This window comes from Heterocephalus glaber, unplaced genomic scaffold (assembly GCF_053883595.1).
Source record: "Heterocephalus glaber isolate CG9 unplaced genomic scaffold, H.glaber_assembly_v1.0 deba00001666, whole genome shotgun sequence".
NCBI lineage: Eukaryota > Metazoa > Chordata > Mammalia > Rodentia > Bathyergidae > Heterocephalus > Heterocephalus glaber.
Genome location: NW_028258406.1, coordinates 15,652,528 through 15,677,325, shown reverse-complemented (window position 1 = coordinate 15,677,325; position 24,798 = coordinate 15,652,528). Strand labels below are relative to the sequence as shown.

General features: G+C 39.6%; 1 protein-coding gene and 1 pseudogene across 1 annotated transcript in view; one reads left to right on the top strand and one right to left on the bottom strand.

The window, feature by feature from the left end:
- Positions 1-13,255: 13,255 nt before the first annotated feature.
- On the bottom strand, positions 13,256-16,993 carry LOC110348975 (testis-specific serine/threonine-protein kinase 1-like; annotated as a pseudogene).
- A 3,950-nt stretch (positions 16,994-20,943) lies between these two features.
- LOC101701936 (glutamate-rich protein 6B) overlaps positions 20,944-24,798 on the top strand; it is a 41,629-nt gene continuing 37,774 nt past the window's right edge. Inside the window, 2 exon segments of the mRNA XM_087197385.1 lie at positions 20,944-21,486; positions 23,062-23,118. Coding sequence (XP_087053511.1) covers positions 20,996-21,486; positions 23,062-23,118 — 548 coding nt within the window. The 5' untranslated portion in view covers positions 20,944-20,995.

The following is a 24,798-nucleotide window of genomic DNA, read 5'->3' as shown; positions in this document are numbered from 1 at the left end:
CAAAGGGGGAGAATCCAACAAAAAGAAAAAGTCATGACAAGGCTTTTAAAACTTTTAACTTCATCTCCCTAATGAGTGTATAATTCAATCTTGTTATTGTACTGATTAGTATTTTTCTGATTCTAGAGTTGCACACCATTCCTTGTGCTATACTAGCTATATATCATCTTCTTATGTCTACATTTTAATTGGGTTTTCTATTAATGAGCTCTAAGAATTCTTTATATATTGTGGTCATAGGTTATATGCATTGTAAATATGGTCTGTTTAAGGACTACTTTTCATTTCAATGATGTCATTTAAAGTTTTAAATTTTGATGGAATCTCATTTATCAATTTTTTTCTTTTATACATCATGTCTTTTGTATCCTAGGTAGTTCTTGCCTACCCTGAATTCATAAATATTTTCCCTTATAATTTCTTCTTAAAGTTTTATACTTTTAGGCTTTCTTATTTAGGTTCATAGATGCCTTCAAGTTATTTTCATGTATGGAAATAAAGTGTTGAGGTTAATTTTTTATATACAGATACCAGGTGTTCTAGTGCCATTTGCTGAAAACACTATCTCTTCCTCGGCTCTTGAATTGAGTTTATATTCTATAAAATGCTAATGTTAAATAATCTTTCAAAACTCAGTGGACCATATATGTGTGGTTCTATTTCTAGATTCTCTGTTTTATTCCAATGATCTATATGTCTTTCCTTACACCAACACTGCCTTGATTACTGTAGCTTTAGAAGAAGTCTTAAAATTAGGTACTAAAAGTCTTCCAACACTGTTTTTGTTTTCATTTTTTCTACTTTTCTAGGTCCTTTGTACTCCTACGTAACTTTTAAATTTCAATATCCAATTCTTCATTTATAGCAAGTACACACAGATCTGAATTTTTATATTTACCTTGTGTTCTCTAATCCTGATAAATTCAAGTACAAGTTCTAGGGGATCCTAGAGATTTCTTAGTATTTTCTCTGTAGATGATCATTTCATGTACATATTAAGATTTTGCTTCTGCTGTGCCAATCCTATCCTAGTTGTGTCATTTTATTGCCAGACCATTTTGGTGGGGACTAGATTTCAAAGTTTAATGGACACATAAAGAGTAAGCATATCTGCCCTTGTTCCCCACCTTAAGGAGAAAGCATTATATCTTCTCCATTCATATAAGGCATTCTTGCTGGAAGTATGGAATACATGTCTTTAATCTGTTGAGAAGTTTCTGTTCTACTTCTAGGCTCCTGATAGCTTTTACCATGAACAGCTGTAGAATTTAGTCCAATACTTTTTCTCCCACTAGTGACAGGATCATATGGCTTTCTCCTTTCCTCTGTTTAAATGATGACTTTTGGGGGTGGATCTTCCAATGCTGAACCAACACTGCCATCCCTATAACAAAACCACTTTCTACATCCTGCCAGATCTGACTTCTAATAGTTTGTTTTGTTAAACAAATTTCTATCTATGTTCATACTTTTTTCTTCTCTTATCTTTATCCAGTTTTAGGATTAGCACAATGTTGATTACCTAAAATGAGGGGAGAAGTGTTCCTTCTTTTCTCTGCTTTAATTGTTTGATATAATTTATCAGTTAAAATGTTTATGAGCCTGCTGTTGTCATATAGGTAGGTTTTCAAGCTAGGAATATACTTTTTTTAATAGGTGCTATTCAAATTTTATATTTCCTCCAGAGTTAGTTTCATTAATTTGTCTTCCAAGGTACTTCTTAGAAGTTGTCAAATTTATTTCAAAACAGATTTTTGAAATATGCTTTCTGTATCCTTTTAAATTCTGTAAAATCTGTGGTAATATCTCCTAGGTCTTGATATTGTAATTTTAAAAATGTATAATTGATATTGTGTAACAGGAAGAAAAGGTCTAAAGGTGCAGGGGAAGTGGGAGGGGTAGGGGAAAGGAAAGAAGGGAAAAGAAAAAATATAAGAAAAGGAAAAAAATGGAAACAAAGTCTTTGTAAATAGGGAAGGGTGGAGGCAGTGAAGGGAGGGCAAGGGAAGAGGAAAAAAAAGAACCAAGATACATAATGTAAAGGTACAAGATCCCAATGATGAATGTAACTGTATTTTATATCTAAAATGTACCAATAAACTTAATGTGAAAAAAGAAGAAAATACTTGAAAATAAATTATACTTCCTTTTGTCCATTAATCAGCAAATAAAACATGGCCTTAACAAAGTTGTTTGTGTTATTGTACAATTGAAATTGTGTTGGGACATACCCTATAGGCTTACTAAACTCACTGCCCCTTGTAGAATATGTATTAATCATTCTACATCTAAGAAAATAATGGTTCTTACTAGAACATCTAGACACTGTACAGTTACATAATTTGGTCATTGTATTGTACCAGTGAAATGCCAAATTTGAAAGATCTGTACTACAGTTTTATATGTCAGATATTGCCTGTGGCTTTAATATGCACCTCAATGTTTTAAGAAGATAATGTTTTTAGAAAGAGATTCTGCTTCCACTCAAAATATACACTTAAATGTAAAATACTGACAAAAGTGGAAGTAGTGTATTTTAAAATAATTATACTTCTGAATTTATTTTTCATATTCTATAGTTGGTATGACTTAAATGAATTAACTGGAGTGGGTAGTGAGTGTACTTATTTTAAATATTTTGATTCTATTATATTTTTCATTAAGTTTTTTAAATTAAATTGGATGGGTATCCTTTATTAATTTTAAAGTTGAATTTCTCAATAACAATACTCAAGCAAGTTCTTAAATAAGGATAAATTATTCCTGATAAAAAGCAAAATGACATAGTGGAAAAGCAAGTGGATGTAGTGAAGAGGATAAATTATTCCTGGTAAAAAGCAAGATGAGTTTTAGTAGAAGAATCTTAACTAAAAGAAGATAACTGAATTCAAAGTGTTCAACCTCAAGGTGTTAGAGTGATTAATTGCTAGGCTCTGACTAGAGACCAGTTTTTTCCAAACTACTCTCATATATTTAGCCTGTTCATCTTCTGTAGGGACTAGCCACGCATGCTGCCCCACAAGCTAGAATTGGTGGGCTGTTCCTTTTTTTGTGTGCATACATAGTGACTGTGGCTGCTTTCTCCTACAACAACAGAAGTTGCAACAGAGACCACATGACAACAGGAAGCCTGAAATGTTTATAATATGTCCCTTTACACAAAATTACACAAGAGAACTGGCCCTATGCTATAAGAAAAGGAGTGTGCCTCCTTGTCTGATGCTGACCTCTTTCTGTTCACAGATGGGAGCAGCTTCGTGGAAGATGGGGTTCGTCGTACTGGATATGCGGTAACCATGAAGGATGAGGTGGTCCTAGCTAGGGCCATCGGTGCAATGTGCTAATCTCTGGGCACTCATACAGGCACTCCAATGGGCAAAGGGTAAAAAAGGTATATATATATATATATATATGGACTTTTGCTATGCATTTGCTACATTATACATCATTGGCCTGATTTACCAAGAGTGAGATCTTCTCATGGCAGAAGGGAAGCTAATTAAAAATAAACAGGAAATTATACAGTTGCTAGAGGCAGGGTGGGAACCTAGCAAAGTCACAGTAATATATTGTTCAGGACATCAGAAAGGCAAAGACTTCATGGCACAAGGTAACAATAAAGCTGATGCTGAAAGCCAAGAAAGAACGCACTCAAAGCCCTGCTCTCACCACTCCAGAGGCTGGTGAGTCAATGCACAGCTGAAGAATACCAACAAGGACGACATGGATTATTGCGTTTGTGCCAGATCACCACTGCCTTAAGTTTCTTTGTTTTTGAACTACGAGTGTTTAGGCCTAGTTATGAAAAGTTTGATGAACAATATGTGACTTTTAAAATGGTAAAATGGGAACTAGAAGGCTATCCATTTATGATATTCTATGATAAAAACATTATGGGGGACCCAGGATAACTTCTGACTGTGGGGGGCTATTCTAATGAAAAATTATATTGCAAAGAGAAAGCAATAGTTTGGATCAGCGGCTCCCTTGTTGGATGAGCCACTGGTAATTGTAACAATTGTAAATAAGGTCAATGTAATCCTATATCTATGTATACGCCAGTCCAGTGGGATCTTATTTGGCTACAGGGAGTAATATATTTCATTAGGACAAGAAGTTTAAAAAGATCTTGAGGAAATTTGAGACACACTTCAGGCTTTAGAAATCCAACTAGATTCTGATAGGTCTCCCACCACCTCAGCAGCTATTATGTATAGTAGCTGCCCTCTTCCTATGGTGTCTTGCCCCCTCCCCTGTGTGATATCATGCCAAGATGGTTGCTCCCACCAAAGAATAAACCCTTCTTCCAAGTATGCCCCTGTTCCTGCCTAGAAAGTAACCTAATACTTGCTCACCTCCTACCACCTAGTGACATCATGGGCTCCTCTATTCCCTAGTCACTACCACACTCAACCCCACCTCAGCCCCTACAAACCCCACCCCAGACTCTCCCTGCCCCGGCCATATTGCTTTTGTCTCTCCTTTGTTCAGAGACAGCCCGGCAGATCTATTCCCCTAATAAAGGCTTGCTGTGGCCTGGTCTGGTCTTGGTCTTCGGCCCTTTTACCTGACAGATTCACTAGCCAATGTCATTACAGAATAGACGTGCTCTTGATTTGCTCACAGCCCAGAAAGGAGGGACTTGCTTATTTCTTGGTGAAGAGAGTTGTTAATATGTTAATAAATTTGGTGTAGTACAAGTGTAAGACCGAGGGCCTTACCAAACGCTCTGAGGAGCTGACTGCAGCGAAGAACACCCGGGAAGGAACACACCGGACAAGCTGGAAAGTAAAACAGACCTTAGTCTGGCCAGACAGCACTCCCAAAGCAAAGTAGCTTGGAGAGGTGACTAGCCCAGAGGCTCTTTTTATAGGGGGTTGCAGGGGAAGTTAACAGGTGAAATTTACAGAAGAGGAACAAAGGTTAGTGGTCAGCTGACACGTACTGATGGTCAGCAGATGTTTGTAGATTGTTCTATAGATAGCGGTGTCAGGAACATCAGTTTTGAACAAAGAGTTGAGTAATTTACTTTGGGACCTTATGGCTGATACAGATCTTATCTAGTGTCCCGGAACTAACAAGTATCTTTATCTATTTACTCACATTCAATCACAGTTGGGGCTAGGGGAGTTTTATGATTACAGAGTTATGCAGTCCCACACAAGAATCACTAGGCAAACTAAAAGATCAGATCAAGGCTCTTGATGAGAAATTTGGTATAGAAGAGTTGTCCTATGAGATTAATTCTACTTGGGCAGAATGAAAAAAACTTAGGAACTCTTCTGAGTCCCCTTCTTTTTATAATTTTAATATTAATGTTTGATCCTTGTGTCATCCAATGGATTTCAAAATTTATACAGTAGCACAGTGCTGCAACTCAAGACTACCAAATTCTAGTGTTAAAAAAATGTAGATAAACTGGATAGAACTTGTAATGGATAGAAGAATTATCCCAAAGTAAACAGAGGGAGGAATGATATGGAAAAGTTTTAGATAACTTAATAGATTGAATATTAAGGTAGTTGCAGAAGCAAAATAAGTAATGTGTTCTTTTAAGATTTGCTTTTCCTGTATGTTTAAGGTGAGGATTATCTGACTCTAACCAGTAACTTCATTAACCTAACAAAGTTACCACGCCAGGGTGAATTTACAATGTATATGGCCTATCTTGTGTCTGTGACTTGTAAATAGGAACTGGAATTGTATTTACATATCAAAGACCACTAGGGGTGAGATAATGGCTAAAAAGGATATAAAAAGGGAAATGCTGAATAAAGCGGGCGGATATTGACCAGACTGGTTTCTGGCATTCCCCTTCACTTGCGAGAAGAAATTTTATTATTTTATCCGGAAAAAAAAAAAAAGAAAAGAAAAGAAAAAAAAGGAGTGTGCCATTAAGAGAAATGTTGATTTTCAGGGAAGGGAGGAGGCTAAAATGTGATGTGGCATTATCTTTTGTCCTTTCTTAAGAAGCTAATACTAGAAGACTGGTTTAGAAGAGCTTAATATGACACTAAATATGAAATTTTAAAAATTGAAAAGCCATAAATCATCTCTCTTGAACAGCTACATAAGCAAATGTTTTATCACTGGGATAATGTAAAGATGAGTTAATTAGTGTCAAAGTGGCATTAGAAAGAATATAGGTTTTTGCAGATTATTCTAAACACTTGAAACTATGAGTCTTCATTCTATAATCCATGATAGAAAATAATTTCAAGTTCCTTTTCTTAATAACTTTATTAACAATCACACACACATACAAAAATTAAAACCACTCAAAGCAGAACAATGCAAGGGGAAAAAAAACTACAATAATCTTCAAATACAGTAGAACTCAACCAAAACAAAACTGAAAAGCACTTAAACATTTTTCCATACAACTTAAAAAACCATCTCAAGCACCAACAAGACACCAAAGGATATTATTTGTGTCAGAAAGATCCCCAAAACCAACATTGAACAAATAGTGGTCTGGAAAAAACTCCAATTAGCTAGCAGACTCCACATAAGCCAAGCTTCTCTCTAATTTAAATTTTGATACAATCACATGACATGCAATGGAAACACAATCTGAGAAATAGTTACTAGGCAATTTCATCCGTGTATCCTTAATTATATTTGCAGTTTCTCACACTTGAGAAACTATTCGGTGTTTACACATATGTGTCCTATTTATTTCACTTAAGAGGATGGCCTCAATATGCATCCATTTAGCTATAAATGTCTCTAGTTTCTTGTTCTTTGTGGCTGAGTAGTACTCCATTTTATAAAAAAAAAAAAAAACAACCACATATCCTTTATTCAGTTTCCAGTTAATGGGCACTTGGGCTGTTTCCAAGCTTTTGCTATTACAAAACTGTGCCGCTATAAACATGGGTGTGCATACATCGCTGTGGTATGATTCTTTTAATTCTTTGGGGAAGATCCCCAGCAGGGGAATAGCTGGATCAAATGAGACCTTTAGTCCTAGTTCTTTGAGGTATCTCCATATTGATTTCCACAGTGGTTGCACCAGTCTTCACTCCCACCAACAATGGAGAAGTGTTCCTTTCTCCCCACATCCCCTCCAGCATTTGTTATTGGTTAATTTCTTGATAGCAGCCATTCTTTCTGGGGTGAGATGGAATCTCAGTGTTGTTTTCATCTGCATCTCTCAAATGACCAGTGATGTTGAACATTTTTTCATATGTTTATTTGCTGCTTTTACTTCTTTGTCTGAGAAATGTCTGTTCATTTCAGATGACCATTTTTGAATTGGGTCTTTGAGTTTGGGGAGTCTGATTTTTTTAAGTTCTTTATAGATTCTAGATAGTAATCCTTTGTCTAAGGTACAGTTGCTGAAAATTTTTCCCCACATTGTAGTTGTCTCTTAGCTCCGTTGGTGGTTTCTATTGCATTGCAGAAGCTTTCTAATAAGATAAGGTCCCAATTGTTGATTCTTTGTGCAAGTTCCCATGCCACTGAGGTTTTGTTCATAAAATCTTGTCCTATACCAATGTCTTCAAGAGTTCTACCTAACTTATCTTCCAGCAAATTTAGTGTTTCTGTCTTGATATTTAAATCTTTAATCCACTTTGATCTTAATTTAGTGCATGGTGATAAGTATGGGTGGAGTTTTAATCATTGGCAGGTTGATATCCAGTTTTTCCAACACCACTTATTAAATAGGCTATCTTTCCTTCAATGAGGATGGTTGGCTCCTTTGTCAAAGATGAAGTGGTTGAGCATATCTGTAGTCATTTCTGCATCTTCTAATCTATTCCACTGATCCTCGGGTCTGTTTCTTTGCCAATACCTTGATGTTTTTATCACAGTAGCTTTGTAGTATAGTTTCAAGTTGGGGATTGTAATACCCCCAGCCATATCTGTTGCCTAAAATTTCTTTTGCTATTCTAGGTCTCTTCTGGTTCCAAATGAATTTTTGGATTGTTTTCTCTAGCTCTGTGAAATATATTGTTGGAATTTCAATGCGCATTGCACTAAACCTATATAATAGTTTTGGAAGTATGGCCATTTTCACTATATTGGTTCTTCCTACCCAGGAACAAGGGATGTCTTTCCATTTTCTTATATCCTCCTCAATCTCCTTTTTCAAAGTGCTATACTTTTCAGTATAGGTCTTTTGCTTCCTTTGTTAGATTGATTCCTAGATATTTCTCTTTTTTTTATGCTATTGTAAAAGGAATTATTTCCCTAATTTCTCTCTGTGAGTCTATTATTTGTATATAAAAAGGCTATTTTTTTTTGAGTGTTGACCTTATATCCAGCTACTCTACTGAATCTGTCAATTAAGTCTAGAAGTCTTTTGGCAGAGTATTTCAGTTCTTCTATGTAAAGTATCATATCATCAGCAAATAATGACAATTTGACTTCTTCATTTCCTATTTTTATTCCTTTTATTTCTTTCTCTTTTCTAATTGCTGTGGCTAATGTTTCCAGAACTATATTAAACAAGAGTAGTGATAGTGGGCATCCTTGTCTTGTTCCTGATTTAGCTTGAAAGTTTTCAGTTTTTGACCATTTAGTATGATGTTGGCTGTTGGGTTTTCATAGATAGCCTTAATCAAGTTGAGATAAAAACTGTCTATTCCAATTTTCTGTAGGGTTCTTATCATGAATGTGTGTTGGATTTTGTCAAATGCCTTTTCTGTACCTACTGAGATGATCATATGATTTTTGTCCTTGAGTCTGTTAATATAGTGTATTGCGTTTATTGATTTAGGAATGTTGAACCATCCTTGCATCCCTGGGATAAATCCAACTTGGTCAGGGTGTATGATCTTCTTGATGACCCTTTGTATTCTGTTTGCCAGTATCATGTTGAGGATTTTTGCATCAATATTCATTAGGGAGATTGGCCCATAGTTCTCTTTTGGGGTTGTGTCTTTCCCTGGTTTTGGAATCAAAGTAATACTTGCTTCCAGGAATGAATTTGGAAGCTTTCCTTCCCTTTCAATTTCCTTGATGAGTTTAAAGAGTAATGGCAATAGTTCTTCTTTAAATATCTTGTAGAAGTTAGCAGTGAAGCCATCAGGACCTGGGCTTTTCTTTGTTGGTAAATATTTTATTACATTTTCAATTTCACTCATTGCAATTGGGGTGTTTAGAATTTCTATTTCTTCATTTAACTGTGGTAAATCATATGTATCTAGGACTCTGTCCATTTGTTCTGTGTTTTCTCTTTCATTAGAGTACAGGTTCTTGAAGTAGGTATTAATGATGCTTTGGATTTCTGTTGGATCTGTTGTGACTACACCTTTTTCATTCTTGATTGCATGGATTTGAGCCTTTTCTTTCCTTTTTTGATAAAGTTGGCTAAGGGTTTATTGATTTTATTTATTCTTTCAAAAACCAACTCTTTGATTCATTAATTTTTTGTATCATTCTCTTAGTCTCCATTGCATTGATTTCTGCTCTGATCTTTATAATTTCCTCTCTTGTATGATCTTTGAGTTTGTTATGCTCTTTTTTTCTAGGAGCTTGAGGTTCTGCATTAGGTTATTTATTTGAGTTCTCTCTGTTTTCCTAATATGGGCATTGACTGCTATGAATTTCCCACATAGAACTGCTTTTACTCTGTCCCATAGATTCCTGTATGTTGTACTGGCATTATCACTTACTTGTAGAAACTGTCTAATTTCTTCTTTAATTTCCTCTGTGACCCATTGGTTGTTTGGGAGGGTGTTTTAATTTCCATGTCTTTGTGGGAGTTTGGCAGTTTCTTTTGTCATTGATCCCAATTATTTTGCACTATGGTCTGATAATATACAAGGGGTTACTTCAATTCTTTTACATTTACTTAGACATGTTCTGTGAGCTAGCATGTGGTCTATTTTGAAGAATGACCCATGTGCAGCCAAAAAGAATGTGTATTCTGATTTTGTGGAGTGGAACACTCTGCAAACATCTATTAAGTCCATTTGTTCAATAGCTTGGTTCAATTCTAGAATTTTGTTGTTAATTTTTTCTCTAGATGATCTAATTGTGATAATAGAGTATTGAGATCCTCCACTACAATTGTATTAGAGCTTATTTGGTTTTTCATGTCCATTAATATTTGTCTTATATAGTTGGGGGCATTCATAATTGGTTCATATATATTTAGGGTTGTCATCTCTTCCTCTTGGATTGTTCCCTTCACGAAGATGTAGTGACCATCTTTGTCTCTCTTAATTAGTTTTGATTTGTAATCTACTTTGTCTGCAAATAAGATTGCTACCCCTGCTTTTTTCTGGGTTCCTGTGTCGTGAAGAACTGTCTTCCATCCTTTTACTTTCAGTCTATGAGTTTCTTTTTGAGTTAGGTGTGTTTCTTGTATACAGCATATTGTTGGATTTTGCTTCTTAATCCATTCTGTCAGTCTCTTTCTCTTGGTTGGCGAATTGAGACTATTAACACTGATAGCTATAATTGATAGATATTGACTCATCCTTGTCATGATGTTTTACTATTGGTGGCTCTTTTATTTCTTGTGGGGGGTTTTTTCCCTTTCTCTTTAGTTTCTTACCTTGCCTGGTGGCTTCCCTCTGTTGGGCCTCATGGAGTTGTGATCTTCATTGTCTTTTTGTAGAATATTGCTTAGGATTGTTTGGAGTGCTGGTTTGGAGTGCTGGTATTCACAAAATTTCTCAGGTGTTCTTTGTCGTGAAAGTATCTAATTTCCCCATCGATTTTGAAATTTTGCAGGATACAACAGTCTGGATTGGAAGTTATTCTCTTTTAGGGCTTGAAATACTTAACTCCATGCTCTCCTTAACTTAAGGCTTTGTGTTGAAAAATGTGCCATGACTCTGATGGACTTTCCTTTATAGGTGATTGTTTTTTTTCTCTAACTGCTTGTAGAATTTTGTTCTTCTGTTGGGTTTCTGGGATCTTGATCATTATGTGTTTAGGCATAGATTTTTTTTGATCATGGCTAGTTGGAGTTCAATATGCCTCAGTTATCTGTATGTCCAATTCTCCACCTCTGTCTGGGAAGTTTTCTACTATTACTTCTGTGAACAGTTTTTTTTATGTCAATTGTATTTTCTCCTGTTTTTTCGTGGACTCCTATCAGCCTTATGTTATTCTTCCTTGCATCATCCAGCAGCAGCTGGATTGATTTCTCATGGTCCCTTACTATTTTTAAGAAATCTCTGTTTTCATGGTCCTTAACTGCAGTCCTGTCTTCTATATCTGATATTCTATCTTCAGATTCCCTTAATCTGCTCTGAATGGTTTCAATGGAGTTTTTAATCTCCTGAATATCTGTTTGAATCTGTTTCATGGATTCCATTTCTTTCTTATGTTGGGTGATCATGGTTTCCATTTCTTTCTTATGCTGGGCATTCATGGCTTCCAGCATGTTTCTAAGCTCATCTATTTTTTTTTATCTATTTCTGTTCTAGACCCTCTAATTATGTCTTTCATTCTGCTTACCATCTCTGTAGCTATCTGGGAGATTATTTCTGCTTTGAATTTTTCTAGAGCCTCATGCATCTGCTTTGTTACTTCTTGTGCTATCAGTTCAGGGTGTCCAGGTGATTGATTATCAGACTTTTCCACCTCGTTTTCCCCAGAAATTGCCTTTTGTGGGGTGGAGGTCTGAGTTTGTGACTTGCTTAAATGTCTTCTCATTTTTGTTTTTGATACTGTCAGTTATAAGTCAATGAGTCTCAGTAAGCCAGCCACAGACCCACGAGACCCAGACAGATCTCTGGCTGCAAGTCCCAAACTGAGCTCCCTGTCCTCCTGCAGGGCTGAACTCCACAATATTCCACTACAGGTTCCAGCTGTCCCTCCCCTGAAAACAGTCCAGGTTCAAATGGGAGGTGATGATCCTTCCAACTTACCAAGTATGGTGGTCTGGTGTGCATATATTGCAGAGATTCTCTTCACTTTTTCAGTGGGCTTCAGTTTTCATCAGGGAGCCTGAGAGAGGCCCTCTCTCTGTTGTTCACTTGTGCAACTCAGGACGATGGCCTTTATGTCCCCCCTGTGCCTCTGTAATGTGGAACCAGGTAGCTGCACAGCCAAGAGGCCAGAGGTTGGGGAGGGAGGGGGGCTGTTGTTACAGGTGCCAGCATGGCCAAGCCAGCAGCTGGTGGGCCTGCCGAGGCGGGGGGGGGGGGGGGGCTCCTCATGGTCTCCTGGATCCAAGTGGGCGGGGCAAGCCAGAGGGAGGAGGGAGCAGCCACCCGCATCTCTCAAGTTCCTTTTTAATGCACATAAATAAAGATTAGTAGTGAAAAGACACACCTTTCTTCCTCAAATGTGCTAAGGGGCATATAAAGAATCGAAAGTAACTATAATACCAATACCGACTTTGATATCCATCATTATTTTGTCCATGTTCAAACACTGGAATTATATTACAGTATAATTCTTAGTATTCTTAGTGTTCTGTGAATTTTGGCAGCTCAGACTATCTAGAGGAATTTTGTCTTGAAACTTTGAGTGAATGGTAAAACCTATACATTTGTACATAACTACAAATCAGGAGGTATAATGATTAATTGTTACCTCTGAGCCACTTGATATTGATTAATTCTGAATTTCTGAATACACATTTAGTATTTGGCCATCCCCATTCTGAGCACCAAATGGTGAAACATGAATGCCAAATAGAACTGGTTTTTGTCATCTTTAAGTCAGCCTAACTCTTTCTGACAAAAGCAGGTGGGTAAGGGCCAGGGATTTAGCTCAGTGGTTTCGCTGCCTGCTGCGCAAGGGCAAAGACCTGAGTTCGATCCCCGGTACCAAAAAAAAAAGCAGGTGGGTTCATGTCATTAGATCTATAGTTGACATTAATTAATCCCTCTCAAATCTTAATTTTAAATAGAAGATAGAAGTTGTGTGTTAAAATTCTTAATTTATTTATACCCTGTACTAAATGGTTTTATGATTATTCCCTATTTCCTTTCTTGAAATAAATTGTTATGAAAATTTTTTATAATGAAATTCATCTGGTTAATTAGAGAAAAATAGCAAGGTATTTATTGTTCTGTTTACCGTAATTTAGAACTCACATTTAAACTAGTATTTTGTAGTTTTACATTCCTTTTTAACCCATTCAGTGGAGAATGTCAAATCTTCTCCCAAGCTCTAAGTTAAATCAGTCTTAATATATACTCAACATCAAAGACAAACATGTAATAAACGTGGAAATAAAGTTTAGCTTTGTCGGTGAAATGTTAAAGCAAAAAACAAAAAAAAGCACACAGCTCTGCTCAGCATCAATATTTCCAAGAAGAAAAGCCAACCCTAGCCTGACTCTTACTTCCAGAGCCCTCAATTTTTTGTGAATTCTGCCAATTCTAAACAATTGCTCTAATTTTTAGGGGTAAAACTTTATTTAAACTGATTAAAACCATCTGACAATTTATTGGATGGAAGCAGTTGTCTTGGGACGCTCGTGCAGAGATTCATGAGGTACAGTTATCTAGTGTGAAGATGCTTTTCCTGTTGTAACCACAGAAATTAACCTGCAATCTGTCAGAAACCGTGATAAAAATGAGTCAAAATCTGAATCACAAGTCAGATCAAGGAGGTCTGCCTCAGACACTGGGTGTCAGGTTGCTGTTAAGATTTATTTCTACTTGTATGTTTTCCTTACAAATTTCTTGGAGAATTAAAGGGAAGATGTCTAGAATTCAGTTTCTTTTCTGATCTTTGAAATGAGAATGCAGCTGTCTGGAATCCAGCTCCCTTTTACAAGACCTGATGAGAAATTGGAAAGAAGGCTTTTAACCCTGAATGACAGCATCCTGGTGATACACGCAATCTGGGGTATCCAGGAGACCAGCAGATGGAGTTGTGAAGTGTAAGCCTTTGATGGAATGGTCGTTCCTATGTGTGTTCCTTACCCCTTCCAAGGTAAAGCTTGAAAGGTGCTGTCAAAGGAAACCAAAACTGGACAGCCATTGAAGGCATAAAAGCAGATTTTATTCAAAACTTGTGCAATAGGAGAAAAGAGACCTCACTGTAGAACTGGGCTCAATTCCAAATAAAGCAAGGCCAAATAGGAATTTATAGCCCAGGAATGGGGTGGGAATCAGTAAATAGCATAAGGATGTCATGAGGATGGATGGAAAATATAAAAAGAAATACCAGGGGTAATGATTTTGGTTAAGCTGACCTGACAGGATTCTTGCTGAAGACAGGCAAAGGTGATCCAGCATCGGGAGGATGACAAAGGGTAAGAAATCTGGTCAGATATTGAAAACGATCATTTCATGGGGTTTCTTCTTAAATTGACTCAGCAGGGTTCTTACTGCAAGTAGATTTTGCAAGGAGGTGCATGGATGGACTCACAGGAAGGCCCAGGACCCTGACTATAGTTTGGTCAAGCAAAGAGCCGTTGTCACAACTCTCCAATTGCTCTCACCATCCCTGGCTTTAGTTTATGAGGAAGGCATTAGGAGCAAGAGGGTAGAAATAGACAGCAATCATAGCTGGTGCGTTCAGGCTTTCAGTCTAGTTAAAGCTGGTGTGTCTTCCTTTAAAATGAAAGAGGCTTCCATGAAAGTAGATAGAAGTCCCAAAACTTTCCCATAGCTCACCTTTTGCCCCACTGGTAGCTTTCTCTATCACAATCTCATCTGTGTCTTATTCCTTGCCTCCTCCAAAAAGCATTTGAGACAGCTTACACAGAAAGGCATACACATGCCACTGAGCCATACAATGACGGATCAAAGAGCAAATCAGCTGCAGGCAAATCTCCCAGTACCTGCCATTTCTTAACTGTCCAGCAAGTGGTCGCAAGAATCCCTTTGGTCAAGTTGGTTTAATCAGAACACATTCCTAGTCACTACTGTTAAACAGAACCAGATGGGAGACAGTTGACATCTTGCTCAGAGATGGAGAAGTTGGAACCTGAGACCAAAAACCGCCCTCTCCACAACCAGCCCTATCCGGCCTCCCACCAGTGTCATAAGCTGCAGCCCCACCCACCCTACGTGAATGGGGATAGATGGTGCCCAAGGCAGACAATGGTGCCTTCTTGTTCTGTTCACTCAACCCTAAGCAGTTTGCCTGTTGCAGCAGCAACATCCAGAGCATCTCCCTGCCTGGCTGTGTGGTGGCTCAGTGACTTGGAAAATGAGAGCAGTGAAGCTCACAGTCCACGGCCTCCATGAGCTTGTCCAGAATGGAGTTAAGAAAAAAGGGCCACTGTGGCAAGTCATGTGAGTTACCAAGTTCAAAAGGAGAGAGAAGAAACTGACAAAAGTAGCAGCTCCTCAGAACTCTCTTCCTCCTTGCATTTATCCCTGGCTCAAGTTCAAGTCATGAGTTCTTCATGGGCTTCAGGAGGCTCACTGAGTGAGCGTCTCTAGAGGCTGCCAAGACCCAGGACCTCCCATTCCCTGGACACTTTCTGGACACTTGCACGATATCTTCTTTGAGTTTTGTCTCAGGCCAAATCTCCAGCTTGGTCCAGATATAAGATACCTTGGACCAGTAGGGGATGCCCTGCAGTACCTCAAGGGCCGTCTATGTCCTCCACCCACAGAAGATTTTGCTCACTGTCCCGCAGCCACTTTTCTACCATGAGTGAACTTCTTGTCAGAAGCAGGTTTAGGGGTCCATGAGGGCTCCATGTGCTGGGAGCTCACCCCCTGGTTGATGACTCCAGAGATGCTTCAGCACTGTGCCTTGGGCTGCATCCAGCATTGGCTGAGGATCTTGTAGATGTGCAGCTTTCAGTTGCTATCAGGCTGTAGTCTGTGGTAGAAGAGGTGCTTGCACATTCCTCTCAGGTACTTGGAGTGCAGGAAGTTGACATGGTGCTCCTGCTGGGTACATAGCATTTTCTTGTTGTTGGAGTTGTGGTAGGGCATGGAACCACAGACCATTATGGAAAGGATCATGCCTGGGGTTCTTGGGCTGGTAGGGGATAATCTACAGCACCTCAGGAACTGTGTACACCCTAACCCAAAGAAGGTTTTGCTATTGTCAATTGGTCACTATCATCCCAAAGGCAGCACTTGGAAAGTTAATGTCAGATAGTTTGATCTTGAAGTCCTTGATGATCAGAAAATTCTTTCACTTGAGATTTCTGTGGGTGATGTCCAGGTTACAGCAGTACTTGACACCCAAGGAGAGCTGGTAGAACTTCTTTCAAGCATCATCTTCTTGCAGATCTTCCCAGTTTTGATAAATTCAAGGAAGTCACCCTGAACCTCAAGCTCCATGATGATGTAGACCTTGCTATGTGATAACCACAGGTCTTAACAGTGGAGAAGCATTGTCATGATCTCAATTTTCCAGGGAAGGAATTTCTCCAGAAAGTCTGTGGAACTTTCTGGAAGTCAATGTTTTTAATCATCAAACTAAAATTTAGGTGTTCACAGTAAGCAGATTTGACTTTTGTGTATGAGCCCCCTCCTCCCTCCTCAAAATAGCCCTGTGTTGTAGCCTCATCAACATGAGGATGCAGCATCATCCATGGTGCCTGGAGCACTCAGTGCCTCGGAGGCTGCTCTCTACATCCCTGTCGGACATGGACCAGAAGTGACCTCAATTACAATGCGGGCAGAGTGTCCTCTGCACTGGCCAGGCCTGCTGTCTTTGCCTCTTCAGAAGCCAAGACTCTAGGATGGAACCTTCAGCACTCCTTCCCAGGTGATTTCAATGAGTGAAGTCACAAAGGAGGAGATCCTCGGGGGCCCAAGGCTCTGGCTCCTGATCTTTGTTATGGAACCCTGGAGGATCTGCTAGTGGTTTGGAACACATTAAAGGCCAGCAGAGTGGCTTCAGGCTTGGCTGGGACCTGAGTGATTCTCAGAGGGCCAACTTGCAGGAATTCTGCTCATAGCTGTGAGTTCCCTCCTAGGAACCTGTCCAGCCCTTGGTGTTGGCTGCATCCCCAGGGAAGACCTAGGGCTGAAGGACAGAAGGCTAGGCCCAGATCATACACTGAGCCCTGGCAGCTGCTCCTGGGAATACAATACTCCACGAGGGCAGTGCAAACAGCAAGGGCAGCACTGGAGAGAAACCTCACCTGCTGAAAGTGGAGACTCTCTATGGTGGCAGAGCCTTTGTCCAGCACCTGCTTAGGCCACATCCTGGAAAGTAGAAGCCCCTCAAGGTCTGGCTTAACCTTGGCTTTGACCTTGGTCTTATCTACCTGGAGAGTAAACTGCCCTTCCGCACACTTGGGACCTTATGACCTTATGTCCCAAGAGTAAAATCTTGTAACAATAAGACACACTCAGGAGTGAATTGGGGGTGAGGGTGGAAGCAGGTCAGGTTTGGCTTCAGTTCCACCATTTCTGGCCTTTCTCCTGTTTTTCTGCTCCTCATCTTCACTTTCTTCCCCAGCTCTGACCAGCCAGTCATTATCAGGCCTGTATGCATGGCTGCATGCATGGGTGGCGGTCCTGCCCTTAGACAGCTTGCTTCTCCCTCCTGCTGAGGATGCCCATCTATTGCCTCTCCTCTTTGTTCATCCTGTTCTTGATGGAGTTGCAAGGTCAGCACTCGGAGCTTTACTCCCAGAGCTTAGCCTCGTCTCTGCCTAGCCCTCTTCTCCATCCAGATGTGGCCGCCCCTCCTCCCCCAGGCTGTAGGCAGACCCTTCCTCCAGGGGAGGCCAGCTCTGCCAACCACCCCTCATATGACACTCCTTTAGGCTATTTTGTTGTCTGCTTTTTAACATTTTCAGTTTTGTGTGTCAGCAAAGCTGAAGCCAGCTAGTTACTTAGGGATGGGAGCATGGACTTTCTCAAGATCTCTATTAATCATTGAATAATCCTTTGAAAATGTTAAATATGACTTATTTTCCTCCCTTGAGAAAAATATATCATATTATATGTCATATGTATATATGACATAAATATATCTATTATCTTACGTATCAGATCCTGAACCCATCCAGATGCAAATGGCGACACTTTTGATAAATTTTCCACCCTGTTTTGTAATGTTATGGCTTAAATCTGCACTGTCCCCCCAAAAGTCTCATGTATTCAGAGGTGGGCTTTGGGAAGGTGATTAAATCATACAAGCACCATACTTGTCTGTCCATTCATCCACTGATGACTTTGGTAACTGAATGTCCTGTTAGGAGGTGGGGCCTGACTGGAGATGGGACACTGGAGGTGTGACCTGTAAGGATGTGTTCTTAGCCCCAGTTCCCCCTTTCTTTCTCTGCTTTCCTACACCAGACACCTCCACCATGCCATATCTGCCTTGGAGCCAGCCAACTATGGATTGAATCTTCTAAAAGCCATGAACCAAAACAACTTCTCCTCCTTTAAATTGTGGATATTGGGTATTTTTTCCCAGTGACAGAAAACTGGCTAAGACACCTAAGAAATTACATCAAGCCCCTTTTACATTAATCTTTAAGAGCTGAGCCCTTTCATGTCAATCTTTTGACATCACCCCATACAAAATATCTAATAATTGGTCTTACAGCCCCTGTCATCTCTCTGGAAGGCCAATTTTTCCTACCCCTGACAGGTCTGGTTACTCCCTAGCACCAACATCCCCAAAATATTATCAATCTATCTGTGAGATCTTTCTCTTCTCTTTACCAGCTCTTGCAGTCAGTTCTTTTCCAGATTTATATATTGTGAAGCTGCCTATCACAGGGTGGGTTTTCTGGAAATAGACTATAAGATGTAACCTAAGGAGGCACAAAATGTTTCTTGGGCCCAACCCCTAGAAAGGAGGAGAAAGGAGCAGGACCGGGCCAGGGATAGTACTTGTGGAATAGTCTTGATAAGCTTTGGCCAACTTGCTGGAGTGCTCTGAGGCAAGAGTTGCTTTTCAGGCATTCGACTTGTGGCTGGCCTGGTGTTATGGTTTAGATCTAAAATGTTACCAAAACTCTCGTGTGTGTGGAAGGTGTTTCGATATGGAGGTGCTATCCTCATCAGTGGACTTATCCACTGATGACTTCAGTAGCTAACTGTGCTGTTGGAAGATAGGGCCTGGTTGGAGGCAGGTCGCTGAGGATGCAAAACAGAAGGATGTATTCTTATCCCGGGCTCCTCTCTCCTCCCTCTGTATCCTGGCTGCCAAGAGGTGAGAACTTTTTCCTCCACCATACCCTCTATCATCCTATTTCTTTCTTAGGGAAGAACCAGCCCACCATGGACTAAAACCGTGAGCTAAAGTAAACCTCTCCTCCTTTAGGTTGTGGATTTGGAGTATGTGTTCAGTGATGGGAAGGTGACTAAGACCCTGGGCTCTTATAACCCCACTTTGCTCAGTCACGAGGCAGGCCATCCCAAGAAGGGCATGTCTACTGGCAGGATACTCTGCAGCTGAGGCAGATCTGAAAGCACTGGCAAATGAGGGCTCTCTGTTGACTACTCCCTCTACAGCTGGGCATCACTTCCTTCTTTGAAAAAGAGTCTGGGAAATTCTTTCTGTGCTCATCACTCCAGTTCATCCTGTGTAGTCTAATGGCTCTGGCAAACCTGTGGGTAGGTGAATGTGCCTACTGGCCCATTATGACTGTCCTTATCCATCCGACCCCTTATCTTGAGCATCACACTCCTCTTCTAAAAGGCATACTGGTGATGATCTCTGGGTGGTTCCCTAGAACAGAGCTTCCCAATCAGAGAACTGGAAAAAGTAGGCCAATATAGCTATCTCTTCAGTCCCAAGCTAACAAGAGTTCTTAGCAGTTTCTTCTATAATGAGCAGCCTCTTTAAATTACCCCACTGTGCAAAATTCGATCATTTTTTAAAGTTTGGATGATACTGCTCTAGAGCAACCTCTTTGTCCCTTCAGGCACTGGCTATAGAGTTATTGGACATCTATTATGCACCTGGCTCTGGGCTAAGGTGTTGAAAGTAGAGCTGAAACCGGTCTCACAACTGTTCCCACTGATGCCTAGTGGAAGAGAAAGACTGAACAAGTAAACAGAAATAAATACATAATTAGACACAGTGATCAGTGCTGTGCGATAGAATAGCAGGCTTGGGTGGTGGAGGAGGAATAGGATGAGATGAGGTTGGAGAGACAGGAAGACATGGAATAGAGCACAACAAGAGCTCAGGCGGGGGTGGGGACCAATAGATATCTTGATGGGATTTGTATTTTTACAACACTCTTTTTGGAGAATAACTAGAAACATAGTGGCAGTGGTCTCAGACTAGTAACCCAGACTGGAGATGTCATGTTTGCCATGGGGAATCGCAGAGGAGATATGGAGGCTTGGAGGATTTCAAAATGCTGCGTTTTGTTTTGTTTTTTAAAAGAACCATCCCTTCCTGTCTTTGAGAAGTTCACACTGTTGGAAAAACAGACTTGCAAATAAACTATTTAGCATAGCAAATAACTACCTTAGTAAAAACATAGAAGTCCTGGATGGAGCATAGGATGGAGCCCAGACTTCTGGGGGAGTAAACATGCGCACAGTAGTGCTGAAGCTGGAGATAAGACATAAGACATAAGCTAAGAACTGGTGATGCTTCTAGAAAAGATGACAGCATGAGAATGTGTCTTGGGGGCCTTCCCTGACCAGGGGCCTGTCACCGTGCCTTTTCTACCCTGTGTATTCCTTTCTCATCGTGCTTGTCACTTTGTGTTTAGACATCTGTTTGCATGACTCTTTTCTTCCCCAAATTTGAAGCTCCTAGAAAACAGTCTGTCTTTTTGTTGTGGAAATAAGTATTTCTTGAATGAATAAATACAAGTATTCTCTAACAATCACATTGCTAAAGACTGATCATTCCACTTTCCAGCCCTCCTCTTTTACTTCATATTGTATGTTAACTCCAAAGCCTTTGCCTTCTGGTGTGGTCTCCCCAACTAGCTCATGGAGATTAAAGCCCGATCTCTTTTTGTGCCTTTTCACAGGCCACTGTGTAAGGATCTGCATACTTAAAGAGCTTACCAAAGACTACTGAATGAAATGAATAATCAAAATGGATTTAAGTCACTGTACAGTTGACTGTTACTAACCAATGGGATTTCATTCCTTTCTTGGTTTCCAGGAAGTACAATGACATTGCCTGCTGCTGAAAGGGCTCATCTGCTTAATGCTTCTCCAACATGTCTGCTGAAAAAGATTTGCCGTCAGGAGCTTTATCTCCTCACCCTTCCAGAACAACTTCTGAACATTCCACACAGACCTTGCCATCAAAGGGAGAGGATATTAACATGAAGCTAAAAGAAGAGAGTCTGCAGGATGAACCTCCATTCACCATAGAGCAAGAGTCTTTGGAGAAGGAAGAATATCCAGAGGAAGAAGAGTCTCTGGAGGAGGAAGAATTTCCAGAGGAGGAAGAGTTTCTGGAGGAGGAAGAATATCCAGAAGAGGAAGAGTCTCTGGAGGAAGATATGTTTTTGGAGGGAGAAAATTATCTGAAAGGAAAAGAGGATCTTTTTAAAGAAGAGGATTTGAAGGAGAAAATGCATGTGGAAGAAAAAGAGTATCCTTTTGAAAAGTATCTGGAACAAAGTGAGTATCTATAAGGAAGAGAATATCTAGAGAAAGAAATTTGTCTGGGAGACAGTATCTGTACGAAGGAGAGCATCGGAGAGTGAGGGCCCCCCAGAGGATGGTAGCTCTAGTTCACCACAATGCCGAGAAGAAAGAACAAAACCTGAGGCGCAGCCAACCACAGACTACTAACCCTATCCATGGTGCTGACAGGTAGGAAGACTGCTGCCCACGTTCTGCTCTGGCTCCTATAGCCATGCCCTAAAGCACTGTGCCAAAAGTGCAGGCAGAGACTTCAGAAACATAAAGTCCTGTTTATTTAAAAAAATAATCTGTATATTACTGTGCATGCTCACTGTGGTTGTTTTAGAATCTATATACAGTATGCACAAAAGGAAGAAAGCAGGGCTGGGGATTTAGCTCAGTGGTGCCACTGCCTGCCTCCCAGAGATGATGATCACTTTTCACACTTTGGTTATAACCTCCCCTGACCTATACTATTTACTATATACATAGTTTCTACAATAACATATATAAAATTTACTGACCAATGAGATTTTGTTGCTTTCTTGGCTACCAGGATGATAAAGGTGATAGACAGATAGATAGATAGATGCACTTTTTTGTAAAAGTATCATCCTTTATCATAGTTTTTGCAATCTACTTTTGAAGATACATTTTATATATTTATGCATTATAAAAATATATAAATTTTAGGTAGTTATATGAATATCGTTTTATATTTTATGAATTTAATGTTATTAAATTTTTTCTTTTCTTTTTATTTTTAATTGGCACATAGTAATTATACATATTTCTGAGGCCAGTATGACATTTTAATGCATGTATAAAACATGTAATGATCAGATCAGGGTAATTGGCAAATTGACTGCCTACCATATTTATCCTTTCTTTGTATTGGGAGCATTCAAAAGCCTCTCTACTATTTTGAAATATTCAATTAATTGTTGTGGAACATACTCTACTGTGCTACATATATAGAACATTAAATGGTATTCTTCCTATCCAGCTACTCTCCTGTAACTGTTAGTCATCTTCTCTCCATCCTTCTTGCTCTACAGCCTTCCCAGGCTAAGCCTCAATATTTTTAATTGACCTCTCACAGTGCTCACTTATTGATTGTGATTTCATTGTTACTTTTTAAAACAGCACTTCAGTGAGCAGACCATAATATGCTTCCTCCATGTGCCCATTTTTCCCCCGGAAGGAACTATATTGCTGAGTGTTTGACTTTGGAGTGACGGCTCTTATCCTAGGGCTGCTGATTTTCTATTGTTTCTTCAATTGGCAGAATTTCCTTGAATTGGGTTTTATTATTTGTCAGTGGCTTCCTTGTGCTGTTTTCTAGCAGTGGTTAATGTACATTTACTCATGGGCCCATGGGGTGTCTCGCCTTGATGTTGTGGCTGCATGGCCACATTAATTAGGTTTAGAAATTGAAGAATCTAGGTCATTTGCATCATCCTACTGTTGACCTAAAAATAGAACTAAACCGTTTTTTTGGATCAAGTTCTGCTTCCAACTACATGCATCCCAGGCAGCTTGAATTTTTAAATTCCTGAAAATCAGATTGCTCACAACCTATATCCTAATAGCTGGGTGCTCTCAGCTGCCATGCAGATATTTACCTTTATGTCCTTCTCCATATAATCAGATGGATCATCCTCAATTCCTACTACCTTTTTGGAAGTTTAGTTGTTGTACTGGAAAGGTATGTACTTCCACCATTAAGCACCCTCTTGGGATTCTAATATCCTGACTGTTCATATACCAAGTGTAATTCTAATACTGAAAAATAGCACTCAGGGCTTTTCTCTTGCACAGTATGAATCAAGCATTCTTAACATGTCTCCTCTACATGCTGGATCTCTGTAAATATATTATCCACTAGAGTTGGACAAATACAATACTATCAAGTAAATGGAACTGTGTATAAAGCAAAAGCCTTGAAAATAAATGACCTGCTCAAAAAAATTGGAAAGTCCCTGGAAAAAAAAACTGTAGGAGAATGCAAAAAATGACTTTTAGGCACATGGAAGAATGACATGATCTACACAACTCAGTGTAGCAAGCCAGATTACACAAAACAGGTGAGGAGGGGATTTAAAAGAGAAATCTTAACTTTTCGAAAGGACTTATATCTGGAATTTTTTTACTTAGAATGATATCCTAACATAACATCTTTAAGATATAATTTTGTTTATCTCTTGTGGTGAACATCAGTGCCTAACCACAGCGGATACTCAGTACATGCAAATTGAATCAAGTTATCAAATTCATTTTACAAAGCTACACATACAAGTATTTTATAAAACAATTTTATAAATTAGTTGGTATCTATACAATGTGCCCTAGAAATGGCACACGAGCTCTCATCTCTCATTCTGATGGGTTAATTACTAAAGGTTAACAGTGAATCACTATGTTGAGAAGGTTGGTGAGGCCCCTGTCCAGCCTCAACAGGAAAAAGTCCTGAGATCACTTAGCAATGTTCAGCACAGGATCGGGCAATGAAGGAGGCATCACTGCCATTCATTTGCCTCCTTGGTAGCAGTTAGGAGTCTGCCACAAAGAGCACATTTTTCTTTCTCTCCGAAGAGCTTGACTGCCTGGGTTTGAGTGCTAGCTAGCTCTTTCCTTTTACTAGTTGCATTTGAACTCAAGCAACTCATTTAACCTCTCTGTGTCTTGGTATTCTTCACTGAAATTAGGAATATCAATAGACCTACATTATAGGATTGCGTGAATGTTTAAAGGGTTAAATTATATAATGCATTATGGGCTCTGCCAGACACACAGCATTTTAAGCTTATGTAAATTATCAGCTATTAATATTATGTTATTGTTCCCTTGACATTGACTTGTGAATCACCACACTCTGCTGGTCATATTTCTCTACTTTGTGAAACGGACATAATCAAAAGACAAAAGGAGACATAGTAAAGAAAGGCATTGGAGGGATCTGCACCCTCCAACCACCTACTGTGGGGCAGGTCAACTTCAGAGATGGCCATCGCCCTGGACAAAGGTGTGAAGTCAGACTAATAGCCCCCACCTGTTTTTTCCTTAGAGTCATCATTTCCCCAGGATTTTTGGAGCAACCCAATAAAACTAGATGTGCAACTTGAATGTAGACTCAGCATCCGTTGCCCCCGAATAAGGGAAGGTCACATCTGATAGAACCCCCCAGGGAAGTTCCAAATACGGGGTGAAGCACATGGGTACCAACACTGTGGTGTCAGGGTCGGAAGGCCCAGCAGGTAGTGGAGCTTATGACCTGGATGTGTCGCTTACCTTCAGCTTCCCATATGCAAAAACACCTTTCTTCACAATATGATTGTGATGATTAAATAAAACAGTGTTTCAGAAAATGCTTTGAAAGAGCTCCCAT